Below are 25,261 nucleotides of genomic sequence, written 5' to 3'. Positions count from 1 at the left end.
AGATTTTCATGGCTTTCTTCATAGAAGAGGACAATACTGTGCTCTAAGTTTGTCCAGTTAATAGAAGTAAAGTGCAGTGCACTTCATGACTTCCATTCCCAAAGAAGGATGAGGGATTATCTCTTTAGTTTTGTGCATGTTTAGACTTCTCCATGACACCCAAAGTCTTTTCCCTTATATTCCCTTACATTCCCTTAGAATGTAAATATATAAAACTGTCTTAAAGAGGTTTCAACTACAATTAAGAATAAGAGCCATGTTTATCATTTTGGTGTTCACTGTGTTCCTGTGAATTCCCACCCTAACCTGAGCTGCCAGGCTTGATGCGTTCACACCCACACACAGGGCCTGCGGGGCGGTTTGCATGGGGTGAGACTGCCAGCGACCTTGATCAACGGTGGAGATAAGTCAGCTAGGGGCTGGCACATGCAGCTGTGGCCTGCAGGGAGCTCCTTCTTGTTTCAGGTTTTTCTTTAACCAGAGCAGCAGAACTTTAGTCAAATGCCATCCATTGCAGTAACTGATAGCTTAAAAAAAATGGTAATTGTTAGCTTAAAAAAAACTTTCATAAATCTGGAGAGGAGAAAAGGAAACTTTATTTTTTATAAAGGATTACAATCTGTAAGGTGGCCATTCTGCAGGCTGGTAAGTGTGTCTCCAGAGGAAACTAGAGATAGGCATTTTGAAGGAGGGGGAGTTGGGGGTAGGAGTTTTATGTTGAAGGGGTTGACTAAACATATTTAAACGGTCATCAAATGAGTTATGAATATTTATGAATGTGGCCTTGACACACGTTTATTGAATAAATATGTAACATATGACCTATGTTTTCTTTGGGATGGTGACCTATTATCTAAATGTGTTATAATTGGGTTCTAGATATTAAAAGGCCTTTTTAGGACACGAAGGCACACAAGTGTGTAATCTCTGTAAACCAGCCAGAACTAGTCTACAGTTGCTGCATTTGTTATTAGGAGAAAGTTATTGAAATGAGTCTCTTGTGTAATTAAAACTGTAGTTACAGCTAATAGAACAGGGGTTTAGTTAGTATCTTGAGGAGCTATAAATTGCTTAAAATTGCTTATTTTGAGGCTAATGTTTAGTTATTAGAGAAAAAGAAAATTTTTGGCAGTTAGAACATAGTTTATTTTTTAAGTGTAGGGAATATATGACTTAATCCTTGCCTAGCCTGGCCTTAAGTTTTGTCTATAATTTAGTATTTTATTGTCACAAAGAGTCTGTTTTGTTAGTTTATGATTTTCATTTTAACACTAATGTTGGTTGTGTCTAAACTATAAAGGGAAAGGGGTACAACAAGGCTTGTCTGATCTCTTATCTCATTATGGTTGGGAACTACGTTTTAAGGTTTGGGGGCGTCTATTTGGCCAAGGGGTATCTGTTTAATTGATTGGGGGCTCAGGATTTTATTTTAAGTTTACACTACCATGACTCAATAAATGGTCTTATTAATTCCAATTTATACAATTTCTTTTGAAGTCATTCTCATATTTTTGTTTCCATGGTTGTTATTTCCATTTTTATCTTATATATATTTTTTTATTGGGTTGAGTTGTTGAAAACTACTTTGAGAAGATTCATCACAGGAGAAACTACATCAGCACCATGTGAAAATTACAAATAAAACTTACTGTAATCTGAAGAATGTAATAAGAAGACATTTTTTATGAGAAAAAAGTTAATCAGATCACATTCACATTGTCATATTCAACTGCACATTGAATCTTGATTTGAGTAATTGAAATATTTCAGAGATTATAATGCTAAAGAACATTTTCTTAAATTATTTTCTTCTTAACTTTGATATGGTTACATTTGTAGCTGTAGTATTGAACTAGACTTTTAATTTAGACTCAAATTAAACTTTAATATTGCATTAGTAGAGAAGTTTTCTCTAGCAGACAGCATACAGAAATAGGATTCTATATACTTTTGCTATCTTATGTGTAATGCCCATTGTTAAACCTATATGCTAGATGTCTATACACCCTTCCTGCTGTGATGTACACTGTCAGGGAAGTGTCTTAGGAAAAGCATGCACCAGAGCTGGGAGGAGTGGAAGAAAGACAGAAGAACATTCTACTAAGTGCTTATATTAATTCCTTTTTATTTTTTTAGACGGAGTCTCTCTCGCCAGGCTGGAGTGCAGTGGCACGATCCTGGCTCACTGCAACCTCTAACTCCCCAGTTCAAGTGATTCTCCTGCCTCAGCCTCCCGAGTAGCTAGGATTACAGGCACGCACTGCCACGCCCAGCTAATTTTTGTATTTTTAGTAGAGACGGGGTTTCACCATGTTGGCCAGGATGGTCTCGATCCCCTGACCTTGTGATCTACTTGCCTTGGCCTCCCAAAGTGCTGGGATTACAGGCATGATTAATTGCATTTTTAAAGACAGTTTGTTTTCAGAGTTCTTTGTAGTTATTTCTGATTTTCCAGGAAGTTACTGCTAATCCCTCAATATTGCCAGCATTTCTTATTCCCAATAGGTTTATTCATTTGTTAGCTTCATTGATGAATGCAGAAAGTGCTGCATGAAGAACATAGATTGAACATTTTCTTCACATAAAAATGAAAGAATTAAGGACATGACATTTTTACCATGAATAAAAGCGTTAGAGTCTACTGTTGTGAAGAGAAATAGGGAAGCAGAGTTCAGATATGAAAAAATTGCCTCTGGTCCTCAAAGAATTAATCTGATGGCCTACCCAGGACACGTCAGTATACCCCAAAGTCACAGTAATATATATCCAGAAAAATGCAGTTTAAAATGAACAGAAAACGAACATAGTTTCTATACCTTTCAATAGCAGAATATATGGTCTCTAATCATAACTGTGCCATTCAGCCAGTAGAATCCACTGAGTGCCAGATGCTATTCTGGGCACTGAGGATGTGGAAGTGGGAAGTCTCTGTTCTTATGGGATGTAACATATGTACCTCTATCGCTCCTGCTCTGTGCCAAGCTCTGTGCAAAGACTGTGGTATGGAGTGGCATGGTTTTTAGCCTTAACATGAAAGCCTCAGAAGAAGACAGACCCTTAAATCCTCAAATACAAACAACGATACAATGTACTAAGTAGAAAATCCCTTTGTCAGATAATAAGTTATTGGAGGGTGAGATTTATTATAGGAAGAGTACTGACTTAGGTAAAGCTAGTGAAAATGCTTTAGCTAAAAGCATGGATGCTCAGAAAATATACATGGCACAAGAAATTAAACTTAACTCTTTTTGTTGCCTCAGTCTGGGGGTTGACAAAGCCAAGAACAGTGGGTGGCAAGTACCCTTGCATAGTAAAAACCTTGTTAAAGCATCTATGCAGGACTTTAATTTATACTTCTCATTGGATAGTGTTGGTCCAGCCATTCTGAATCAATCCATTCTTTTATTTATTTGTTCTGTGTTTAAAGAAGCCCTTTAGAATAACGAATAGAGAACTTAGTTTTACAGCCCTTGATTGTAGAAATATTTTTCTGCTCATGGTGCAAATGTCAAGTAAATAGTGTCTTTTAACAGTATTGCTGTGACAATGATTAGTTTCACTTCATTGTTTTGTACATAACCAAGGTGCTACTTATTGCCAGAAAAGAGGTTGGTAAACCATGTAGTCTACTCTTTATTACTAGGTCATGCTGTTTTGTTCATGTAGTCATTCACCAATCTCTTTAGCTGGGCATAAACGTCTCCCAGAGTTTTTGCAGTGTGTATCAAAGAGGAGGCCTAGCATCATAAAACTGTTTCTCCGACCTTTCCTTCAGCATACTTCAAACAATTCCTTTAAACCACGTTTGATGTATTATTTTGGTAAAGTTTCACAAACCAAATAAAAATACAACTATGCTAATTTTACAAAGGCATTCGTAGTCATTACTTAGTCCTCACAATTATTTTAGAAAACAAAACATGTGTCTTAGTTACAAGAAACAGCTGCCACCCAAAAAGGGGAGGTGCTGCTTTGAGCTCTTGGCATGAGATCAAGGTTTTCATTTTTTTTTCCCCAGCTTTCCTCATGGAATTAAAACAACAGGATGAAAAGTATTGTAAAATAAATATTTTTCATTACATTTGAAATTGATATACTAGTACAAATCCACAGACAAATGTTTATTTGGTCAGTGTTACCTTTGGTTTTTTATTTTGTACAAGGTGCTTTTGACTGGGATTGCTTCTAATGTACAATATCTGGTCTAGGTGAGGGATAGTCGAGTCTGCAAGGTTAAAGGAGAGCCATTCATAACCTAAGACAACTCAAAAAGTAGTCTTTGTACTCTCTAGAATGGAGGTTCTCAAGCTGTGGTTCATGTACCACTGAGGTTCCTTGACACTGTTCCAAAGGGTATGCAAGGTCAAAGCTATTTTCATAACAACACTAGGATGTTATTTGCCTCCTGCAATGTGTTGGCATTTGTACTGAGGGGGCAAAAGTAATGGAGGGCGAAACCCCTGGTGCCTTAGCATATATCAACACAGTGCAGCAAATTATACTAGTAGTCATTATATAGATATATATTTTCACCACAATCACATTTGCAGTTAAGAATATTATTAATGAAGCAGTATAAAATATTAATTTTGCTAAGTCTCAATGTTTCAGATTATTTATCATGTAGGGCAAATGTGAAGTATGCAGAAAGCATTTTGCTCCATACTAAACTGTGAAGGGTGTCTTGAGAAAAAGTATTTGTGCAGTTCTTTGAGTTGCAAGCTTATTTCATGAAACATCATTTTTTTAATTGAAAGAATGACTGGCAGGCAAACTATGGTTATTCAGACTTGAATATTTTATAGATATTTTCTTGAAAATAAAGAAAATGAGACTATCACTTTATACAAAACAACTGGCAGTATTTGTTGTCAACGATAGAATTTGAGATTTCAAAAAAAATGGCATTTTGAAAAGCTTGTAAATAACAAATGTAATTGTTTGATGTTGAATAATGAAATGCGTTTTGTAATTGTTTGATGTTGAATAATGAAATTAGTTGCTCATTGCAACTAATCTGTAAGAGGCTACACCTTACTGCATTTTGGTGTTATATTGAAGATCATTTGCAATTAAGCTACTAAAATACTCTTACCTTTTCCAACTACAAATCTATTTGAGGCCTGATTTTCTTCATATGCTTTAACCCAACAACAGACCACAATAGATTGAATGTAGAAGCAAATGTAAAATTCAGCTGTCTTCTATTATACTAGACATTGAAATATTTGACAGAAATGTAAAATCATGCCAATTTTCTCACTGTTTTTTGTTTTGGAAAATACAGTTATTTTTCACGGAACATGTTACTTATGTTAACATTAATGGGTTATTTTTGTTATTTTTAAGGGAATAGATATATCTTTAAAATTTGTCATATTTAACTTCTAATATGGTATTAAAAAAAAAACTACATATACAAAAGATCTTTGAGGTCCTCTTTAAGAGCATGAAGAGGCCATGGGGCAAAAACATCAGAGAACTGCTGTTTTTTGTTTTTTTTTTTTTAACAGTATTATGTGGGAACAACCAGGAGTAAAATTAAAAATGGAACAACACAAAACAAATAATGCAATGGAAAAAATTGGGAGGAATCATTGTCTGGTGACATGTCAAGTTTGTGTAAGTGACTGGAGCATTTACTAATACATCGTTTTGGCTTTTGTGAAGGGAATTACTGACATCTTAAGGTAAAATTTAGATTGTAGAGATATTAGTGTATTTTTCAGGGGCATAATTTAAGTGAGCCACTGTAGCATAGCGTGATATTGTGGAATTTGGAGTAGGAGAGCCTGAATTTGCATGCCTGCTTCACCATACAACAGCTGTGCTGTCACTGGACAAATTACATTATTTTTCCATGTCTCAGTTTCTTTATTTGTAAAACAGGAATAAGAATATTACTTAAATTACTTCTTATCTGACTAAATTGTTATATGGATTGAATGAGATGAGTAAGTAGAAGTATGACTGTATCATAGTCATTATTTATAAAATATGAAATAAATATAAAATATTTTTGACATTTATGAAATCCATTATTCTGCTTCTTCCCATCTCATGTCTTTTCCCACTTCCAGTATTCCCCTGCCTATTTTCAGTACCTAATATTTTAGTTGATCACTTAACTGACAACATTGATCCCTTCTCCTAAAATGCTGAAACATTTCTTTTCTAATGCATCCTAAGCGGGCAGGTAAGTGCAGCATAGGACGTGTTTTGTATGTCAGTAACTAATGGGAGCGTCCAACATGCTGATTTCAACAAAGCAACACCATGTGAAATATGCCTAAGAAAATAACATACACATCAAACTAATAAGCAGGGAGAACATACTTAATACTTAAATCTTTAATTTTTTGTAATGTTCCTAAATCTTTACAAATAGGTTAGGGCCTTGAGACATTTTTCTTGGGTTAGAGAATTTTTGGAAATGTTCCAGGATTTATAATACTAGAAGAGGAAAATTCTTCAGCAGTGGCAAGGATGAAGAGATTAACATAACAAATAGGGATTTTGTAATGAAGGTTTTTCATGGTAGGGTTTACATTAAAGTAACTTGGTGCGTGTTTACCATTTTTGTGTCTTTACTCAGTGTTATTTTAGCAGGCCTTGAAGGGATTAAGGGTCTTGATTGGAAGAAATAAACACATTGCTTTCTTTTACACCAGGGAAGGTATTAGGAGAGAAAATAATCAGAGGAAAGAATCTTTATAAAATTGACCTTTTGACATCAGTCTGTCAATTTGTCTAGATTCACAGAATTTGTCTGAAACTAACCTTTCATGCCCAACATCTTCTGCTACTTTACAGAAAGGAAGAAAGAATGAGATTCTAAACATTGTGAGAAGAACATAACTGACTTCGGAGATTGATAGTAGAATCTGGGTCAGTTCATTCCACAGGCAGGTCGCATTAACACCCATTCAATCCCATAAAGACAAAAAGAGTCTTTAATAAAGTATGGTAGCCACACAGATCTTGTTGGCTAAATGCAGATGCAGATAAACATTTATTATTTTATGCTAGTAATACATCAAAAGTCATAGGCCTATTTCAAAGAGTTCTGTGTCCCCAACACATAATTCTGTCAAGGGAACATTTTCTTAGATGTTAGACCACTCCTAGATTTCTAAGTAGGAAAACATTAGTATATTCCAGTGCCCATTATTTAATCATATCTGAATTCTGGAGAATCAACAATCTTGCCTTAGGTTTAACAACAGTTTAGTTAATTTTCCCACTGTCCAGTTGATAAAAGAATGAGACAAAATTGTATGAGATTTATTATCTAACTTTTTCTCTAAGGATTCTAAAATATTTTATTGTTAATTGATTATTCTACAGAAGCATGGAGTTTTAAATTCCTTTTGCTTGAGTTTTACTCCTTACCTTCATTTTCCTATTTTAATTCTCATCTCTCCTTTGTTTCTTATTCCTTTTTCTTGTATAATTTTCTTTGTTAATTTCCCTCTTCTCTCTTTATATTCATTATTTAAACTTCTCCAATTTTACCCTCTATTTTTGTACCAAATTGCTAGCCAATTTTTTTCTTTCTTCTCCTCTAATCTACCCATTATAAAAGTACAAGTGGTAGTTAGTTTAGGTACAGAAATACATTACAAAGACAATTTAGGATGTCTTCCTCTATATTACAAATGAGAGAGACATGTTTTAAGTTTGGGAGAATATTATAAGAAGTTTCATTTGAGAGTCAATGGAAGAAAATTTCTTTCAGGATATGAATAAAGGTAATTTTTAAAATTTTTCTAACATTTCTCAATAGCATAAGCATTTGAATGCTGATATTCATTTTGTATTTGAGAATTTAATAAGCAAATAGTCAAAACTTAGTCATAGGGTATTTATATTCCTAGCAACTAATGAGTATTCAATAAATGTTTGAACTGAATTGTTTGTTGAAGTAAGAAAAGAAATTCCACATTGGCAGTTCTCAAGTACGCTGCTATATTGAGGCTCTAGTTGAAGTTCAAATGCAGATACTGAAGCTCAAATGGAATGATTAATGGCTCTCATTGTATAAATAAATAAGCTAGGAATGCCAAACTATTACTTTAGGTACATGCCTAGAAACCTATGAAGGTAATAGCCTGAAAAGGCTCTATTGCTATTTTCTTGGCTGTTGTTTGTATGTTACACCAGATGAGTTAAAGAGCATTTTCCCGGTTATAATTTTCTGATGACAAAACATTCGTTTAAAATGTTTCATTTCATTTAAAATATTTAAAATGTTTGAATATGTATTTTTATCTCCTTGCTAATGACAGCTCTTTGTAGCTGTTTTAAGTAAGTTTATTTTTAAAAATTTCCATTTTCTCAGGCCATTTCTGCTCTAGGATGGGATTATAGCAAACTATTTGCCACTGAAAATGATGGGCTGAGATAGAAGTTTTATAGAACAGCAAGTTGACATTAACATTTGTAATATATGTATGGCATCAGAAACAGTTCAATCAGAGAAACAGAATCAGAGAATCAGTAGGAGATATATATTAAGATGTTTGTCATAAGGAACTGGCTATGTGACTGTAGGTGGTTGGTTAGGCAAGTCCAACATCCATTGGGCAGGCTGCCAGGAAGTGCAGACTGGAACTTGGGAGTTGAAGCTGCCATCCATAGCTTCAAGTGGAATTTCTTCTTTAGGGAAGCCTCAGCTTTGCTTTTATCAACTTTCAACTGATTGACTCAGGGCCACCCAAGTTATTTAGGATTATGTCCCTTACTTAAAGTCAACTAATTATGGACTTTAATCGCATCTACAAAATATCTTCATAGCAATGACTAGATTATTGTTTGATTGATAGCTAGGAATGGTGGCCTAGTCAAGTAGACATATCAAAGGACCATTACACCCAGACACACTTCAGATTACATTTAGTAATTTCTCTCCCCCAATTGTTTAGTGCCTTTCAGTGTTTTGTTTTGCTCTGTTTTTCTATGTTGAGTTGATTTAAATAAAACACAGGCCTCTTTTCCAGAAAAGCTTATTTTTTCCAGTTAAAGACAATTGTTGAAAGCCTGATTATTCCACTCGTAATACAGTTAGATAACATGATCATTAGTTTAGAACATCATTAAATCCCTACTGAAGCCTTATATCCTATTAGGCATTTTCAAGTTGAGCTGAATAGAGAGTCATGTCCTTCTTGGGCCTTATAATCTAAGAAAAAAGTATAAATAAATACCTAAAGTTAATAAAGAAATAAAATATATCTCATGTTTTTATAAAAGGCCTATGTAGTTTTTTGAAGCATAAAGACTTGTATTTATTATACATTCCTAGGAAGCATCTTGATTTTACATTATAAGTGACCATTTAAAATCAATCAGTCCTCAAGCTACCTTTAGTGAAGATTTATAATGTATAGAACTTGCCTCAAGACATTTGGGAATTTACAGACTAACTGGGAGAGACAGATCATATTCATTTGAAAGAGAAATAAGAATGAATTCAAAGGCATATGCATGCAAACAAATACAAGAACAGGTTTCCTGTGTCAGTATGAGGTAGTATTTGCAGCACTGTGGTAAGAGTTGAATGGCATGACACTAAGTAATGCAAATAGACTCAGAGGTTTTTTGTTTGTTTTCTTCTATAAAGCATGTCATCCTCATTGCAACCCTGGAAGGGTTTATCATAAACATTATTACATCCATTAGTGGCAAGAACTATGCAAGAGCGGAAGCCCAAAACACTCATCCACGATCAATGTCAGCTAATCATATACAAAATCAGCACAAAAACCTTCTACACCAGTAGCATTTGCACCACATTTTATTTGAAATCAGAATATGAGACAGTCTTATTCAGCAGTTACACAATGGATCCATAGTCTATTTCAATTCAAGTAAACACCTTTTATTAGCGCAATTACTAATGCCCAATGCTTCACAAATTACACTCTGTTTAGTATTTAATTTGCTCTCAACAGCCTCAATACACACACACACACGCACACACACACACACAAACACCCACGCTCCTTTGACCATATCTTTCATGTCTTCCCAATGTTTTCTATATCTTCTTTCTTCCTCAGGACTCTGTTGAAAACTCATTTTTTTTTTCATGAAGTATATATAATGAAGTCTGTGTATACCTTTGCTGTATTTTGTACTTTTTTTTTTTGGAGAGGGTCTTGCTCTGTAACCCAGGCTCTAAGGCAGTGGATAGATCTTGGCTCACTGCAATCTTCACCTCCTGGGCTCAAGCAATCCCCTCACCTCAGCCTCCTGAGTAGCTGGGACCACAGGCATGTTCTGTCAAGCCTGCCTATTGATTATTATTATTATCTTTTATAGAGACAACGTTTTGCCATGTTGTCTAGGCTTGTCTTCAACTCCTAGGCTCAAGCGATGCGCCTACCTTGGCCTCCCAAGTGCTGGAATTACAGGCATGAGCCACAGCACTCAGCCGACACTGTTTTATGATTTTCATATTTGGTATTGATTCTACTTTGGATTTTTGCTTCATTCACATAAATACAGTTATATAAATTCTTCCTCCAATAAAAATGCTTAATGATGTTTTCAGTGATGATAATGTTTTGGCATCTATTTATTGCTAAAATTACTACTCTATATGCAGGAAAACTGTTACAGAATTTAAATTGTTAGCTTATGTATTGCATGTATATGTATCTAAACACCATTCTCTTTGGGTGGGGACTGGACTTCCTGTCTACTTGGGAATGCAGGTTATAAAATTAAAGTATAGAAATGAAGACAGCAGTAATGATGAATACCAGTTTCTATACATGGAGGGAAAAGAAAAGTTTTCGGAGTGATCAAAATATTTGATTGTTTTCAGTGTGGGTCACATGTATGTATTATTAATCAAAACTCATCAAACACTACATTTGGAATTTTCTATTTCACAACGTGTAAATTATATCTTATAAAAATTTGCAAGTAAAGAAGAGTGGGATGCTGGAAGAGCTCAATAGGAAAGGAGGAAAATCTTACACAAATGTGTATTGTTGAGCTGTTCCCAGTCTTGCTGTGGACTAAATTTAGAGAAACACTAGAGAGGGATTTTGAGATCATAGTGGTATGACTTCTCTGTCTTCAGCCTACCATGCTAGCAGGATTTTTGTTCTGCCCTAAATTTTGTCTCACTCTTGTCAATAGCAGTATTAAGAAGAGTTATTTCAGTAGAAGAAATATAGCTAGAATATAATGGAGGACTAAAAACTGGGTCCAGTTTTGATTTTAGGAATATGTTTATTTCATAAACAATATTTTTCCAAAGTATGATATCTACTTAACCCCATATAAATTTAATGAAACATACATTTATAGTCAGAAAGTATCTTTATACAATATGCTTTTCTTAAATTTGAAAATGTTTTTATTAATTTTTGAAACTAGGTCAGAGAAATGTTTGCCAGGAATTCCTATAGCTAGAAGATATCATTATTCTTTATTCTTCTGCCTAGAATACCCTTCTCACTTGTCTTTTTGGTGAACTCTTAATCATTCTTAAAAACACATAAAATATTACTTTTTCTATAAATATTCTACATTTTCTCTGAGGTAGTCACATCTTCTTTGCTCCTAAATAATTCACCCATCTTTCCAACAGTACACATGTCATATTGTAGTGCAATTACCTTGGCCACCTTTGCTTCCCCAGTTAAACAACAAATTCTCAAATGTAGACTCTATTTTGCTTACCTTTTGGATTACTACAAATCCGTGTATTATGCTAGGCAGAGGATAGACACTTTAAAATATTTGTTGAATAAGTGAATTATTCAGTGAAAAACGTATTAAGAATAATTTTTATACTCTCCATTAGCGTATTGGCCAAAATAGAATTCCTTAAAATAATACATGTTTGTGATAAAGCATGGTATAAAAGCAGGAAGTAGATGTTTGGCTCTTGATTCAGATTATAAATGAGCTATTGATAGACGATTCAGCCCAAACATATTCATTTCTCATGGTATAAATATATCCTTGAACAATTTTTCATCCTGTTTTCCTGCCATTCTCCTCCCTGAATTTTGTGCTCTAAATCACCAGACTCCATTCAGCAGGCTCCTGTTTATTTCCAATTTTTGGCTTGCTTTTTTGCACTTAGGAAACTCCCATCTACTCTTTAATACTAAGTCAAATGTCTTCTGTTTTATAAATCCTTCCTAGTCTTCCCTTTAATAGTTATCTTCCTCTTACTCTATTATCCAATAGTTTTGAATGTATTTCTTTTTAGTTTATTTTTATTTTTATTTTTTTGAAACAGAGTCCCGCTCTGTCGCCCAGGCTGGAGTGCAGTAGCATGATCTCGGCTCACTGCAACCTCCGCCTCCCAGGTTCAAGCGATTCTCCTGCCTCAGCTTCCTGGGTAGCTGGATCTACAGGTGTGTGCCACCATACCAGGCTAATTTTTTGTATTTTTAGTAGAGATGGGGTTTCACCATGTTAGCCAGGATGGTCTCAATCTCCTGACTTTCTGATCTGCCTACATTGGCCTCCCAAAGTGCTGGGATTACAGGCTTGAGCCACCGCGCCCAGCCTACACTCTTATGATTGAGTTAAAGAAAGACATTTACTCAGTGGCAAGTTTACATTCAGCATTTCAAAGAACTCTTCCCCCACCCCACTTTTGTTTTCAAATAATAACCCCCCAAATCAGAAACGTTACCTTTATCATGAATGTTTTGGACTTTCCTCTAATGTAGACGTCATGTATGAGTATTGTCTACAACTCTTATAGGTATATATGTTCTTTTAAAAAACTTCTCTTGCCAACTTTTTAAAAATTAGCCTTTGTTAGAAAAAAATTGGGTTCTGGTCAGGTGCAGTGGCTCATGCCTGTAATCAAGCACTTTGGGAGTCGAGGAGGGTGGATCACCTGAGGCCAGGAATTCGAGATGCACCATCATGCCTGGCCAATGTGGCAAAACCTCGTCTCTACTAAAAAAATACAAAAATTAGCTGGGTGTTGTACCAGGCGCCTGTAATCCCAGCTACTTGGGGGGCTGAGGCTTCAGCCTGGGAAGCAGAGGTTGCCTTGAGCAGAGATTGTGCCATTGCACTCCAGCCTAGCAAGACTCCATCTCAAAAACAAAACAAAACAAAACAAACAGGAAAATAAGTGAGTTCTATTCTCTCTCTCTCTCTCTCTGAATCTCAGGAAGAAAGGAAAGCATACCATGGTTTTATCTTGTAAGTTCACAACACAGAACTGTGTTGAAAATAATTTAATATATCTGCCACGACATGGTCTTTTTTTTGAGACAGAGTCTTGCTCTGTCACCCAGGTGAGAGTGCAGCTCACTGCAGCCTCCACCTCCCAGGTTCAAGTGATTTGCCTCCCTCAGCCTCCCGAGTAGCTGGGATTACAGGCATACATCATCAAGCCTGGCTACTTTTTGTATTTTTAGTAGAGACGAGGCTTTATCATGTTGGCCAGGCTGGTCTTGAATTCTTGACCTCAAGTGATCCTCCCACCTTGACCTCCCAAAGTGCTGAGACTACAGGCATCAGCCACCACGCCTGGCAGCCACCACAAGGCCTTTGAACGCTTGGAGTGATGAAATCTGTTGGATTTAAAGAAAAAAAATTTATCTAAAAAAAGGTGAGGTTAACTTTTGTATGAAAAGCTCAAGAACAGTTAGCTTTTGATTCTGTAAATCTTGGATGCTGAGAGTATAATCAAGAGTCTTGGGATGGCGTTGGCTAATCTGTTGTCAATAGGTTAATTCCTTTAGGTTAAATAAGTTCATGTCTCCATGTTCCATAATGTACACGTTAGTCTGGATAAACATTTGTCCAATACAGATTTCCATGATGATGGAAATGTTCTATGTCAGAGCTGTCAATAGCTACACGAGATTATTGAGCATTTGATATGTTGCCAGTGTGACTGAGGAACTGAATTTTCCATTTATTTTTTATTAATTTAAATTTAAATAGCCATATGTGATTGGTGGTTACCATATTGGACAGCATAACTGTTGAAAGGCCATTATTAAGGAAAAGGCCCAGTGCATCCGTGAAAATTAGTGTATGCTATGCATCCACTAGAGGGTAGTAATAGCAAAAAACAGGCTTCTATATTTGCACAAACAAATAATTTACAGAAATAGTACCTTCATTCTTTCAGTCCTACATTCTTCAGTCAGGAATGTAGGAGTTTGAAATAGCAAAAATTGCCATAAAGTAAAGAAATTAAATGGGATTTCTTATTACTTACTTGGAGCAAAATATTAAGAAATATCAAAATGTGCCTAGGATTTCAATTTGCTTTAAAGTGATTGAGGACCCTTGCGAATAAAAACTGTGGATTACCATTCAAGGGAGTATGGTGAAGTAGTGGTTAACTTGAAAGAATCTACCTTATTGATACCAAACTTGCAACATATTTACCTGTTTATCACTTGTGAACTGTGATCATTCAAGGTGACACATGAAAGTGAAAGAGCTCATACCTACTTTCCATGCCTTTGAATATTTCATCTGTTTGTCATTCTGTGAAAGATATACAATGTGAAAGCGGCAGCAACCTGTATGATGGTTATATAATTTCTTGTTAAAACTCTTAGCAAATCATGCGGAGTAGGTGGTCAAGACTTTAAGTTAGGTGTCTAGTTTAGCCAGTTTGCTCATAAGAAAAGCAAATCAGAGCCCAAACACTCTCCTGTAAAGGTATTAAAGATCAGGATCAGAACAGAAGTGAGTGTGGAGAGGATGCAGTGAAAAGTGCTACCCTTTTGCAAAAAGTGACCCATAGAATCTGCGACAGATTTTTCTTTTTTAATGAAAATAGCATTGTTGGCCATGTGCAGTGGCTCACGCCTGTAATCCCAGCACTTTGGGAGGCCTAGGTGGGTGGATCACCTGAGGTCAGGAGTTCAAGACCAGCCTGGACAACATGGCAAAACCCTGTCTCTACTAAAAATACAAAAATTAGCCAGGCATAGTGGCATGTGCCTGTAATCCCAGCTACTCAGGGGACTGAGGCAGGAGGATTGCTTGAACCCAGGAGGCAGAGCAGAGGTTGCAGTGAGCCGAGATGGCACCACTGCACTCCAGCCTGAGTGACAGAGCAAGACTCTGTCTCAAAAAAAAAAAAAAAAAAAAAAAACAGAAAACTTTCTGTTTTTGTAGCTCATAAAATGAGGGTGGTAGTAGTACCTATCTCACAGTGATCTTCAAGCAATTCAGTGAGTTAATACATGTATGTGCTTACAATAGTGTCTGGCACATAGTAGGCAAGGACTCGACAGGTATTTACTACTGTTAGTGTTGTTCTTTTCTTCCTTACATTTAAGGATTATGCAGACCATTCTCTATTATCCAGGAATTGTTGGGAATATTTTTGACTCTTCTCTTCGCTGTCTCTATCCAATTGTTCATCAAGCCCTGCCCTTTAATCCTCTGCAATTTATAAGTTTTCTTAGATTCTAGGATTATTTCTAAATTGAAAATGTACTTTCTTTACATATTATGATTAAGAATGTTGATAACCCATGTACGGTAATACCCCTTCTCCTTTTCTCTTTTGTTCTTAAATCTGTTCATATGTTTTCAAATTAATCCTGCCTGGAGTGCAGATGAATTCTCACCTCCCTGTGATTCATTGTCATTGCTCCATCCTGAGACTCCAGCATACACTGTTGACATATGGATATCTTCAGTTTACAAAGAATCCCAGAACATAAGATAATATACAAATTGCAGAGGATAAATCTCCAGCATTTTTTCAACAAAACCACTCACTTTATTTCAAAACATTAAAAATAGAAATAACTTGGTTAGAAATTAAAATAAGATAACAAGTACACAATTAAAAGTAAATCCCCCGTTGTAACTTGAAGTTTCTTTTTAAGGACAATTATTGTTATCAGCTTCCTCCTCTTCTTTAGAAATAGTCTGTCCAGGTACAGGCATGTGTAACTCTGTTCTTTTGTATTCCAGTGAGAGCAACCTGTATATAATATTTTGCACCTTAATTTTAATTGTTTATTTTGTATTTTAAAGTAATTTTTATTGTAACCAATACTGTAAAGGTAAATGGCTTTAAAAGTCAATTAGTTCTACAAGAGGTAAAACTAAAATAGTAATTAACTCCCCTGCTTCTGATTCTTAATGCCCAGAGGCAGGTGGCTTTTTAAAAAATTTACCTCCATGTTTATGAATATAATGTTTCTATTGTTATTTCTAAGTTTTCAGTTTCAAGTGTAAATTGTACATTTTTTGAGACATTGCATATCTGAAAAGTCCTTAATTGTGCTTTCCTAGTGGAGTGACAATTGTGATGGTTGGAAATAATTTTCTGTCTGATATTTTAAAGCCTTGCTCCATTGTCTTCCAGCTTCCAATTGTTCTGAAACCTGGTGGTGCTTTGATCCTCCACTCTTTGATTTCGATCATTATTTTTCTGTCAGTAATTTTTGTAATTATCTCTTTGTGAACAGAGTTCTGGAATTTTTCTGATGCTCTGATTTCATGAAGGTCTTTTATTGTTTTGGAAAATCGGTTTTTTCTGGTCTGGAAACTCATGCTTAGGCCTGGGAAATCGTATCATCTCTCTACTTGTGTTCTTTGTTTTTCTGGCAGTCTCTTAGGTAAATATTGATCTCCGATCTTCTTCAGTACTTTATATATTTTTCTTTTTGTATTTTCTTCTACTTTCGGAAAAAGTTCTTCAATTTTATGTTCCAGCTCCTTTTTGTGTGTGTGTGTGTGTGTGTGTGTGTGTGTGTGGCATTTTCTGTTCCTGCTATAATATGTTCAAATTCTTTGAGTTCTTTTATGTTATCAAAATGCTTCTTTTAAAAATACCATTCTATTTTAGGTTCAGAATGCATTTTTTTAACATCTTTGAAGGACTAATTAGAGTTTTGAGAAGTTTGCTTCTATGACTTGCCTTTTCTCTGTTCTTTCCTTGATTATTTTGGCCTTTGTATTTCATGTTAGAAACTGATTAGCAGCTCTGTGTGTGTGTGTGTGTGTGTGTGCGCGCGCGTGCGCGCACATGCGCATGGTGGTGGGGGTTGAGGGGGTTTCTCAGGTGGTAGTTCTCACTGTAGGATAATCTGGCTAGGTTATTTTGTTGCAGAAGCCCTCAAGAGTCAGTATGTGTATTATCTTTTCTCTTGGCTTGGTTGGTTTCCCCAGAAAGGAACTCTTCATTCTTCCTGGAAAGATATGGAGTATGAGGCAGATAGTGTTTTCTCCGTTGACTTGGTAACATAGTAGGAGATTTTCCTTGTCATTATGTAGGTTTTCACTGACTCTCCAACTGTCAGCAAGCTAACTCCATGGCCAGCTGAGCCTGGGATTCGGCAGCATGTTGCTCCTAACTCAGTCTTTCTGGAAGGCCATGGAATCTTCTGCCTGGGGTGATGTGAGGCAGTTACCTGGCGGGGTGGGGTAAGATACAGGATTTGGGAGGTGAATTGCTGCTAACATGAACATTTAGCCCAAATGCTACCTCATTTTCAAAGGTACATGGTACTTTCCATTTCTGTCCTTTGTGGGGTTTCAACAACTCAGATGGTCTTGCTGCTGGCTTTTCTGTGCAGCTGGCTCAAGTCCTGGCTTCCTCTAGTTTGTCAGGTTAGTTACCTCCATTTATCTGCTTTCCAGCTTCCAAAATCTGGCTGTAGCCACATCTTCGTCTATATTTCCTTGGGTATATTTATGCTTAAAAAAATCCCTTGACTGCCATTTTAGTGCAGTTTCAGGAGGGAATAGAGGGAAGCACAGGTGCAATCTCCTACCTTTCTCTCCCATACTGGCCATAGTCATTCAGTTACCCCCATAGATTATCTCATCTGACCCCTGTCTGGGGCGTTAACTGCATTGAGTCTGTATTTTTGTCATCATTTCTCAGCTCCCTGCTTACAATTTTGTTTATTTGTTTCATTGTTTACATGATCCTTCCTCAAGTGTTGTTGGAAATATGCTGTTTCTTTTAGGATGTCTCTAGGGGCTGCTAATTAACTTAAAAAGTAAAATTCTACCTAGTGAGCTCAAACTGTATAATCCATGCTTCTTCTGTGTACTTTGGCTTCTTGTCATAAAACAAACAAACAAAAACCAAGGTGATTAATTGCAATATCCTAGAGGGAAAGGCTGTGATGTCAGAGTATACTTCTCCTCTCATCATCTGTTCTGTATAGTATTTGTGCTCAGACACATGAACTTTTGTAATTCTGTCACCTAAATTATGTTTAGGTGACACAAATGGCTAACCAAAACTTAAATTGGTTTAAATGTTCATTTTGCATTTTGGAAATCACAGTTGCAGAATAATTTCCATTGACTATTTTTATGCCTTGAATAGAAATTAAACAAATTTATTAACATCCAAGAACCTTAAAGAAACTAAAATTTGGTTAAATTTTTACCTTTTAAAGTATTTTATATTTATTTAGAGACTAATAAATCCATATCAGATGTGTAATATCTAACTGTAGTTGTGAGAATAATTTAATAACAATGTACAGATTAAAGGCTTCCTCAACTCCAAATTTAATACACTAAAATTATTTTTTACAGGCAGTATGTTCACAGTAGCAATATGTATTAAAATAAGTGATATTTTTATACGTATAGGTTTTGCTTCATGTGAAATTACACTTAAACTTTTCCAAAATAAAAATAACCGGTGAATCTATGAAACGTATGTTCACTCAGTCTTGTCAGAGTACACACAAATATTATTTACCAAATACCTGGTAGTAACTATTCTGAAAATGGATTTCCTGTATTACAAATGCCTTCAGCATTCTCAACCACAAAAGTCTACAATGGTCTCCTAGTGGGAAGTTAAAGTTTAATCAGTCTTTGTTGATAACATGCATTGATGGAGAGTGGTCTGACCTGCTCAACTTGTTTTAAATGACATACGTTTCAGAACAGACTCAGTTCAGCCAGACATCACCGGTTTCCCAAAGTGCTGGATGCACACTGGCAGGTTCTCCTATTCACTAGCCACCTGTGCTTTCAAGGGGACCCATCTGAACAATGTTTAAGTCCTTTTAACAAAGTTTATGTTGATATCTGTGAAGTTTAAATGTATTATAAAGTTTAAGGTCAGAAAATAGTACAATTATAAATCCTTATACATCCTGGGCTTTGGATTTTAAATGATTTCCAGAGCTTTATTTTAACAATTACACGTGCGAAAAAAATTAGTTTTGTCTGATTCTCTTTATGTTTCTGACATAGCACCATTTAGACAGCCTTGTAAATTAGGGAGAGGGGAAATTCTGACTAATAAATGCTGAAAAAACAATAAAAACAAGAGCAGTGGGGCATGTCACTATAGAACAAACATAAATGAGCTCAAAGATCTTGGCTATCAGTTCATCATATATTGTTGCTTGTTCTGCACATTATAAAGTGGCTTTTGTCAAGGTTGTTTAAACAAGGAGCTATTGATCTCTTCGGCCGAATTAACATTTAAAAGAATTTAATTGAGCAATGAAGGATTCGTGAATCAGGCAGTCCCCCAGAATCACAGCAGATTCACAGAGACTCCAGGGCAGCCACATGGTGGAAGGAAATGTATAGACAAGGAAAGGGAAATGATGGGAAGAAATTGGCAGTGAGGTTCAGAAACAGTTGGATTGGTTACAGACTGGCACTTGCCTTATTTGAACACAGTTTGAACACTTAGCAGTCTATAAGGGGTTGAAGTATGGCTGCTGGGATTGGCCAAGACTCAGTTGTTGTTACAGGCATACTCCTAAGTTAAGTTTTCAATCTTGTCTGACTATTAAGCTAGGTTACACTTTATCCACAAGGACTCAAATATAGAAGTATGGAATTCTTCTTGGGCCATATGTAGCTTGCTTTAACAATTACTAATTTTTGCACAAGATTATGTCTAAATTTTTAAAAGAATTCATATAACGTACACAATTTTAAAAGATTCTATAGAAGCTTATGGCAAAACTTCCATAATGATTCCCCGAGAATGCTGAGATGCACAAGAGATTTACTTAATGTCAGGACACGTGCACATCAACGAATCACTGCAAAAGACAACAGATACTGAGCACCACTTTGTATTAAGTGGTGGAGATCTCTAAGGGGAATGAAGAAGTAGCTCTTTCCTTGTCAAGTCTACACAAAGCAAGACTTAGACATAAGAGAAAGAATAAGGTTGCCCTTATTTCTAGATCACATCTTGCTTCCAGGTTTGCTCCCAAGAGGAAGAGGCATGGCATGCCTGATTTATTCTTACTAAATGTATCAATCTGATAAGTCACTGCACTTGTATGTGACTGAGCAATGGCATGTAGAAAACCCAGAAGTCCTTAGGATACTTTCCCTAACACCAGGCATTATGGGTGCCACACTCTCCCAACTCTAGCTCCACCTTAATTATTTATAATGAGCATCCACTGCATGCTTGTTTGGGCTCTTTCTAGGGGACCAGTAAAGAGCCATCCACTTAGTGTTTCTAAAGCTTTGCCACACATATAGTATTGGGATTGAAAATATCCTGACGTATGTGTGTTGTCTTTCTCATCCATAACTAGAAATGTGCAATAATCTTGAGAGGGTCCTACACCTTACTTAGATCCTCTAAGGGGTATGTGATCCAACAGGTTAGGAACCACTGCCCTCTAGAGAATGCAGTAGATTCCTGACCTCTTGCTTGATGTTTAAACACAGCTGTCTGCTGTCTCTAAGAATGCTGATTGATTTGCTGCAATCATTTCACATGAGTGTCCTGGAATGATTCTAGCTCAGTCCACTTTCATCACTCAGATGGCCCCACAGATCTCTTATGTCTGCAGAGAAAAATTGATAAATCTACTACTGTGTCCTGGTTGGGTCTTGTCTGAGATTGATTTTTCATCTGGGGAATGTATGTGGAGGGGCTTCTCCAAGTTTTTGGCAACTTTCTGTGAAATTCTTCTTTTAAGGTGTTATGTCCTTGATCCCATGCCCAGTCTACATATTTGGATTCTTCAGTCTAATGGGATTGAGGGTAGGGGGTGGGAATGTGAGAGAAAAGATGACCTACTAGATGAGGCACTTTTACATGAGTTTTACATTCAACAAATATTTCTTGGGCACCTGCTATGTGCCAGACACTGCCCTAGGCCATAGGGGCTTTAAGGTGATTAAGACATGAAGCTGGCATTCAATTTCATAAGGGAGTAGATTATAGACATTATCTAATTTTTCATGTTCTCATATGGGGCAAAACCAAGTCCATCATATATTCCCACTAAATGCAGACTCCAACAGAAAGAAAAAGAAAGAAAAAACTGAAATATTTCAACATTTAGGAAATGATTTTATCTATAAATGCTCAACATGGATAAAATCTTTCAAACTAGAGTCTGAAAATCTTATTTCCCTTCAGAGGAACCACTGTATGGGTAACAAATAGAACTAAACTGAAACAAGTGTCCTCAGAATTATAGGGGCTGGTTCAAATGATATCCATTTTTGAAAACAGCATGAACAAGACACTCCCCCTTCTGAATCTGCTTGACATTTTTTGCTTGAGCAAGGGGAACTCCAGACACCATAAAATTCCCATCTTGTTTCCCAACATATCTTCCTGAGTTGGGACCCAAACCAATGCCCATTTTGTCGTCCCTCCTACCATTCTTTCATCTAAAATAAAATAATTTTCAACTTCTTTAAGTCTTTTGCTTTCTGTGTCACCATCTGGGAACCTTAAACATTGGCCATCCTTAAGTCTCCATCATGTTAATATCTCCCTCCCTTTGCACTTTTTAGCCTTTCTACAGTTTGAAGGCTTTAAGTGACACTAAATGGTCTCTATAAGTGAAATAAATCAAATTTATTCCAGAATCACTTTGGGGCAAGTCATGTTTGCCATGAAAAGTGCAAGGTGGTGGGAACAGGCAGTGAATCAAGGAAACACGGCCCCTGTGGTTGTGGAACTTCATCTAGTGGAATAGACAGTAAACACTGAAAAGCATACACGCATGGCCATAGTGACGAGCCCAATAAAGGAAATGCACAGAGTACTACAAGAATGCAACACTATGTGAACAAATTCAGGTTGGAGAATCAGGCACGCTCCTTCTGCAGAAACGATGCTTCAGTTAGGATCTGAAAGATAGCAAAAGACCATCTGCCTTGATGAGGTATTAATAACATGACAAGGGTCGGCAAAGCCTGAGTCCTGTCGTCTCGCCTTCCTCCCATACAGCATGAGCTTCACCACTCGCTCCACCTTCTCTACCAACTACTGGTCCCTGGGCTCTGTCCAGGCGCCCAGCTACGGCGCCCGGCCGGTCAGCAGCGCGGCCAGTGTCTATGCAGGCGCTGGGGGTTCTGGTTCCCGGATCTCCGTGTCCCGCTCCACCAGCTTCCGGGGCGGCATGGGGTCCGGGGGCCCGGCCTCAGGGATGGCCGGGGGTCTGGCAGGCATGGGAGGCATCCAGAACGAGAAGGAGACCATGCAAAGCCTGAACGACCGCCTGGCCTCTTACCTGGACAGAGTGAGGAGCCTGGAGACCGAGAACCGGAGGCTGGAGAGCAAAATCCGGGAGCACTTGGAGAAGAAGGGACCCCAGGTCAGAGACTGGAGCCATTACTTCAAGGTCATCGAGGACCTGAGGGCTCAGATCTTCGCAAATACTGTGGACAATGCCCGCATCGTTCTGCAGATTGACAATGCCCGTCTTGCTGCTGATGACTTTAGAGTCAAGTATGAGACAGAGCTGGCCATGCGCCAGTCTGTGGAGAACGACATCCATGGGCTCCGCAAGGTCAGTGATGACACCAATGTCACTCGACTGCAGCTGGAGACAGAGATCGAGGCTCTCAAGGAGGAGCTGCTCTTCATGAAGAAGAACCACGAAGAGGAAGTAAAAGGCCTACAAGCCCAGATTGCCAGCTCTGGGTTGACCATGGAGGTAGATGCCCCCAGATCTCAGGACCTCGCCAAGATCATGGCAGACATCCGGGCCCAATATGACGAGCTGGCTCGGAAGAACCGAGAGGAGCTAGACAAGTACTGGTCTCAGCAGATTAAGGAGAGCACCACAGTGGTCACCACACAGTCCGCCGAGGTTGGAGCTGCTGAGACGACGCTCACAGAGCTGAGACGTACAGTCCAGTCCTTGGAGATCGACCTGGACTCCATGAGAAATCTGAAGGCCAGCTTGGAGAACAGCCTGAGGGAGGTGGAGGCCCGCTACGCCCTACAGATGGAGCAGCTCAATGGGATCCTGCTGCACCTGGAGTCAGAGCTGGCACAGACCCGGGCAGAGGGACAGCGACAGGCCCAGGAGTATGAGGCCCTGTTGAATATCAAGGTCAAGCTGGAAGCTGAGATCGCCACCTACCGCCGCCTGCTGGAAGATGGCGAGGAATTCAATCTTGGTGATGCCTTGGACAGCAGCAACTCCATGCAAACCATCCAAAAGACCACCACCCACCGGATAGTGGATGGCAAAGTGGTGTCTGAGACCAACGGCACCAAAGTTCTGAGGCATTAAGCCAGCAGAAGCAGGGTACCCTTTGGGGAGCAGGAAGCCAATAAAAAGTTCAGAGTTCAAAAAAAAAAAAAAAATAACATGACAAGAAGTGTGCATTATGAGTACATTAATGAGTACATTGTACTCATGGAACATTTTATCTTCATAGGAAGCCAAGTATTAAAATAATGTTTTTGATGCAGACCTTCTTTAAAATTACGTGAAAAAATTCGACTTCAATTAAAGTGACAATAGGAGGATTAGTAATCACTTGAATTTTCTGATTAAAATAATGTCATCTGCCACTATCATGAGCCTCACCGCTCACGTCATCTGAACATATCAGTTCAGATAGTATTATAAATAAGGAAAGCATCTCTCTGTTACACTGATGATGCCTGATTTAAGCTCAGTGTTTCTGGTGGTGTGCATGGCCTTTACAGTGCACGTGCCTTAGTCTTATTTCTGCCAGAAACATCCTTGTATTGTCCTCCACTGTGGCACAGCCTGTATGTTTTATGTTGAGGATAAAATACAACAGGTGGCCTATTTGAACATTCTGATTATGTCCCCATTACAAAATAGTTCACGACAACCTAAAAAATTAGTAACAATGAGGCAGCGACCAGATATCTGATGTCCCAGGGATAATGGGACCATAACCGGGGGTGGTTTGAGCTGACTACCAGCATTTTGGGATGCAAGTTAGGAAGCACTTAGGATGACTCTAGGATGGCACAAAGAATAGGTGCAATGTGCTTCACAAATAAATTCTCATTCCGAGGTCTGCTCTTTCTTGCTTTCCATTCAAAAGCCATCAACCATGGCATTCCCACCTTCTAGTTTACATCTGCCTTAAATTTCTATCTTCCATTTGGTCTCATTTATTCTCCATTTTTCTTCCAGCATCTTCATGGCTTTAAAAGCAGATTCCTTTACCTTGATTTTGATTTTCTGAAATATCTGTCAAAAAATGTATCATTCCTCGAAAATAATGCGTGGAATAATATTTATAGCATAGCATGTAATTATAAATGTCTTAAATAGAATATATTAATTTGGATTTAATTTGGAGAATGTTAAATCTTACTTTTTGAGTTTAGTAGCACTTGGAAAATATAAGTTCCTGACTTGAACTGCTAAATTAGATACTATGTTTTAAAAACAACATTTTGCTTATTTACTTATTTATTTACCCCTGAAAACAGGTGAAAGGCAGTAAATTGTAGTTCTTAGCAACATTAAATTTGGAATCAGATGGACCTTGGCTCAAATAAAAGAGGATAAGGATCTTTACCTTATGAGTTTATCGTGGTGACCAAATCATATGACACTCCCAGCATTTATATGAGACCCACATCTTATTGTCTAGATATTTATCGTAGGCCGGGCGCGGTGAGCCTGTAATCCCAGCACTTTGGGATGACACTGAAACCCCAGCATAAAAATTATTAGCCGGGGCGGTTTAGGGGTACAGGGCACAGAACGGAGACCCACATCTTGCATGAGCCGAGATGTCTACTCCTGCCTGGGCAACATATTTCAACAAAAAAAAAAAAAAAAAAAAAAAAAAAAAAAGTTAGATATAACACTAACCACTATTAAATTAAAATGTGCTCTACCCTCTGCCTTCACAAATACATCTTCATAATGACAATATTAACAAAAATACATAAACCTATGTTTTGTACATGACTAAAAATTGCCAAAATGTTAGACAGCTGAGTTTATCATTATATATCTGGAAGTTTTACTGATGGACCAGTGAGGTTTAGGTGAATAATAAGACAAATAAGACAAACACA

The 25,261-nt window shown here is 37.3% G+C and overlaps 1 protein-coding gene and 1 long non-coding RNA gene across 5 annotated transcripts in view; both read left to right on the top strand.

Annotated features, from left to right (window-relative positions):
• Nucleotides 1–452: 452 nt before the first annotated feature.
• Nucleotides 453–25,261, top strand: part of LOC126940354 (uncharacterized) — a 39,263-nt gene continuing 14,454 nt past the window's right edge. For 3 of the 4 annotated variants that reach the window (XR_007720720.1, XR_007720721.1, XR_007720718.1), the window contains exon 1: nucleotides 453–645. This is a non-coding gene — a long non-coding RNA (uncharacterized LOC126940354). Of the gene's footprint in view, nucleotides 646–5,527; nucleotides 5,623–25,261 lie in introns of those variants that run through there. The other variant, XR_007720719.1, reaches the window with a different exon arrangement.
• Nucleotides 21,266–23,554, top strand: LOC126940338 (keratin, type I cytoskeletal 18-like). Its single transcript, XM_050766135.1, has one exon. It carries the CDS (start codon nucleotides 22,185–22,187, stop codon nucleotides 23,475–23,477), a length of 1,293 nt encoding a protein of 430 aa, XP_050622092.1. The 5' UTR covers nucleotides 21,266–22,184; the 3' UTR covers nucleotides 23,478–23,554.

This window comes from Macaca thibetana, chromosome 17, assembly GCF_024542745.1.
Source record: "Macaca thibetana thibetana isolate TM-01 chromosome 17, ASM2454274v1, whole genome shotgun sequence".
NCBI lineage: Eukaryota > Metazoa > Chordata > Mammalia > Primates > Cercopithecidae > Macaca > Macaca thibetana.
The sequence above is the reverse complement of the archived record's forward strand: the minus strand, read 5'-3'. Positions and strand labels throughout refer to the sequence as shown.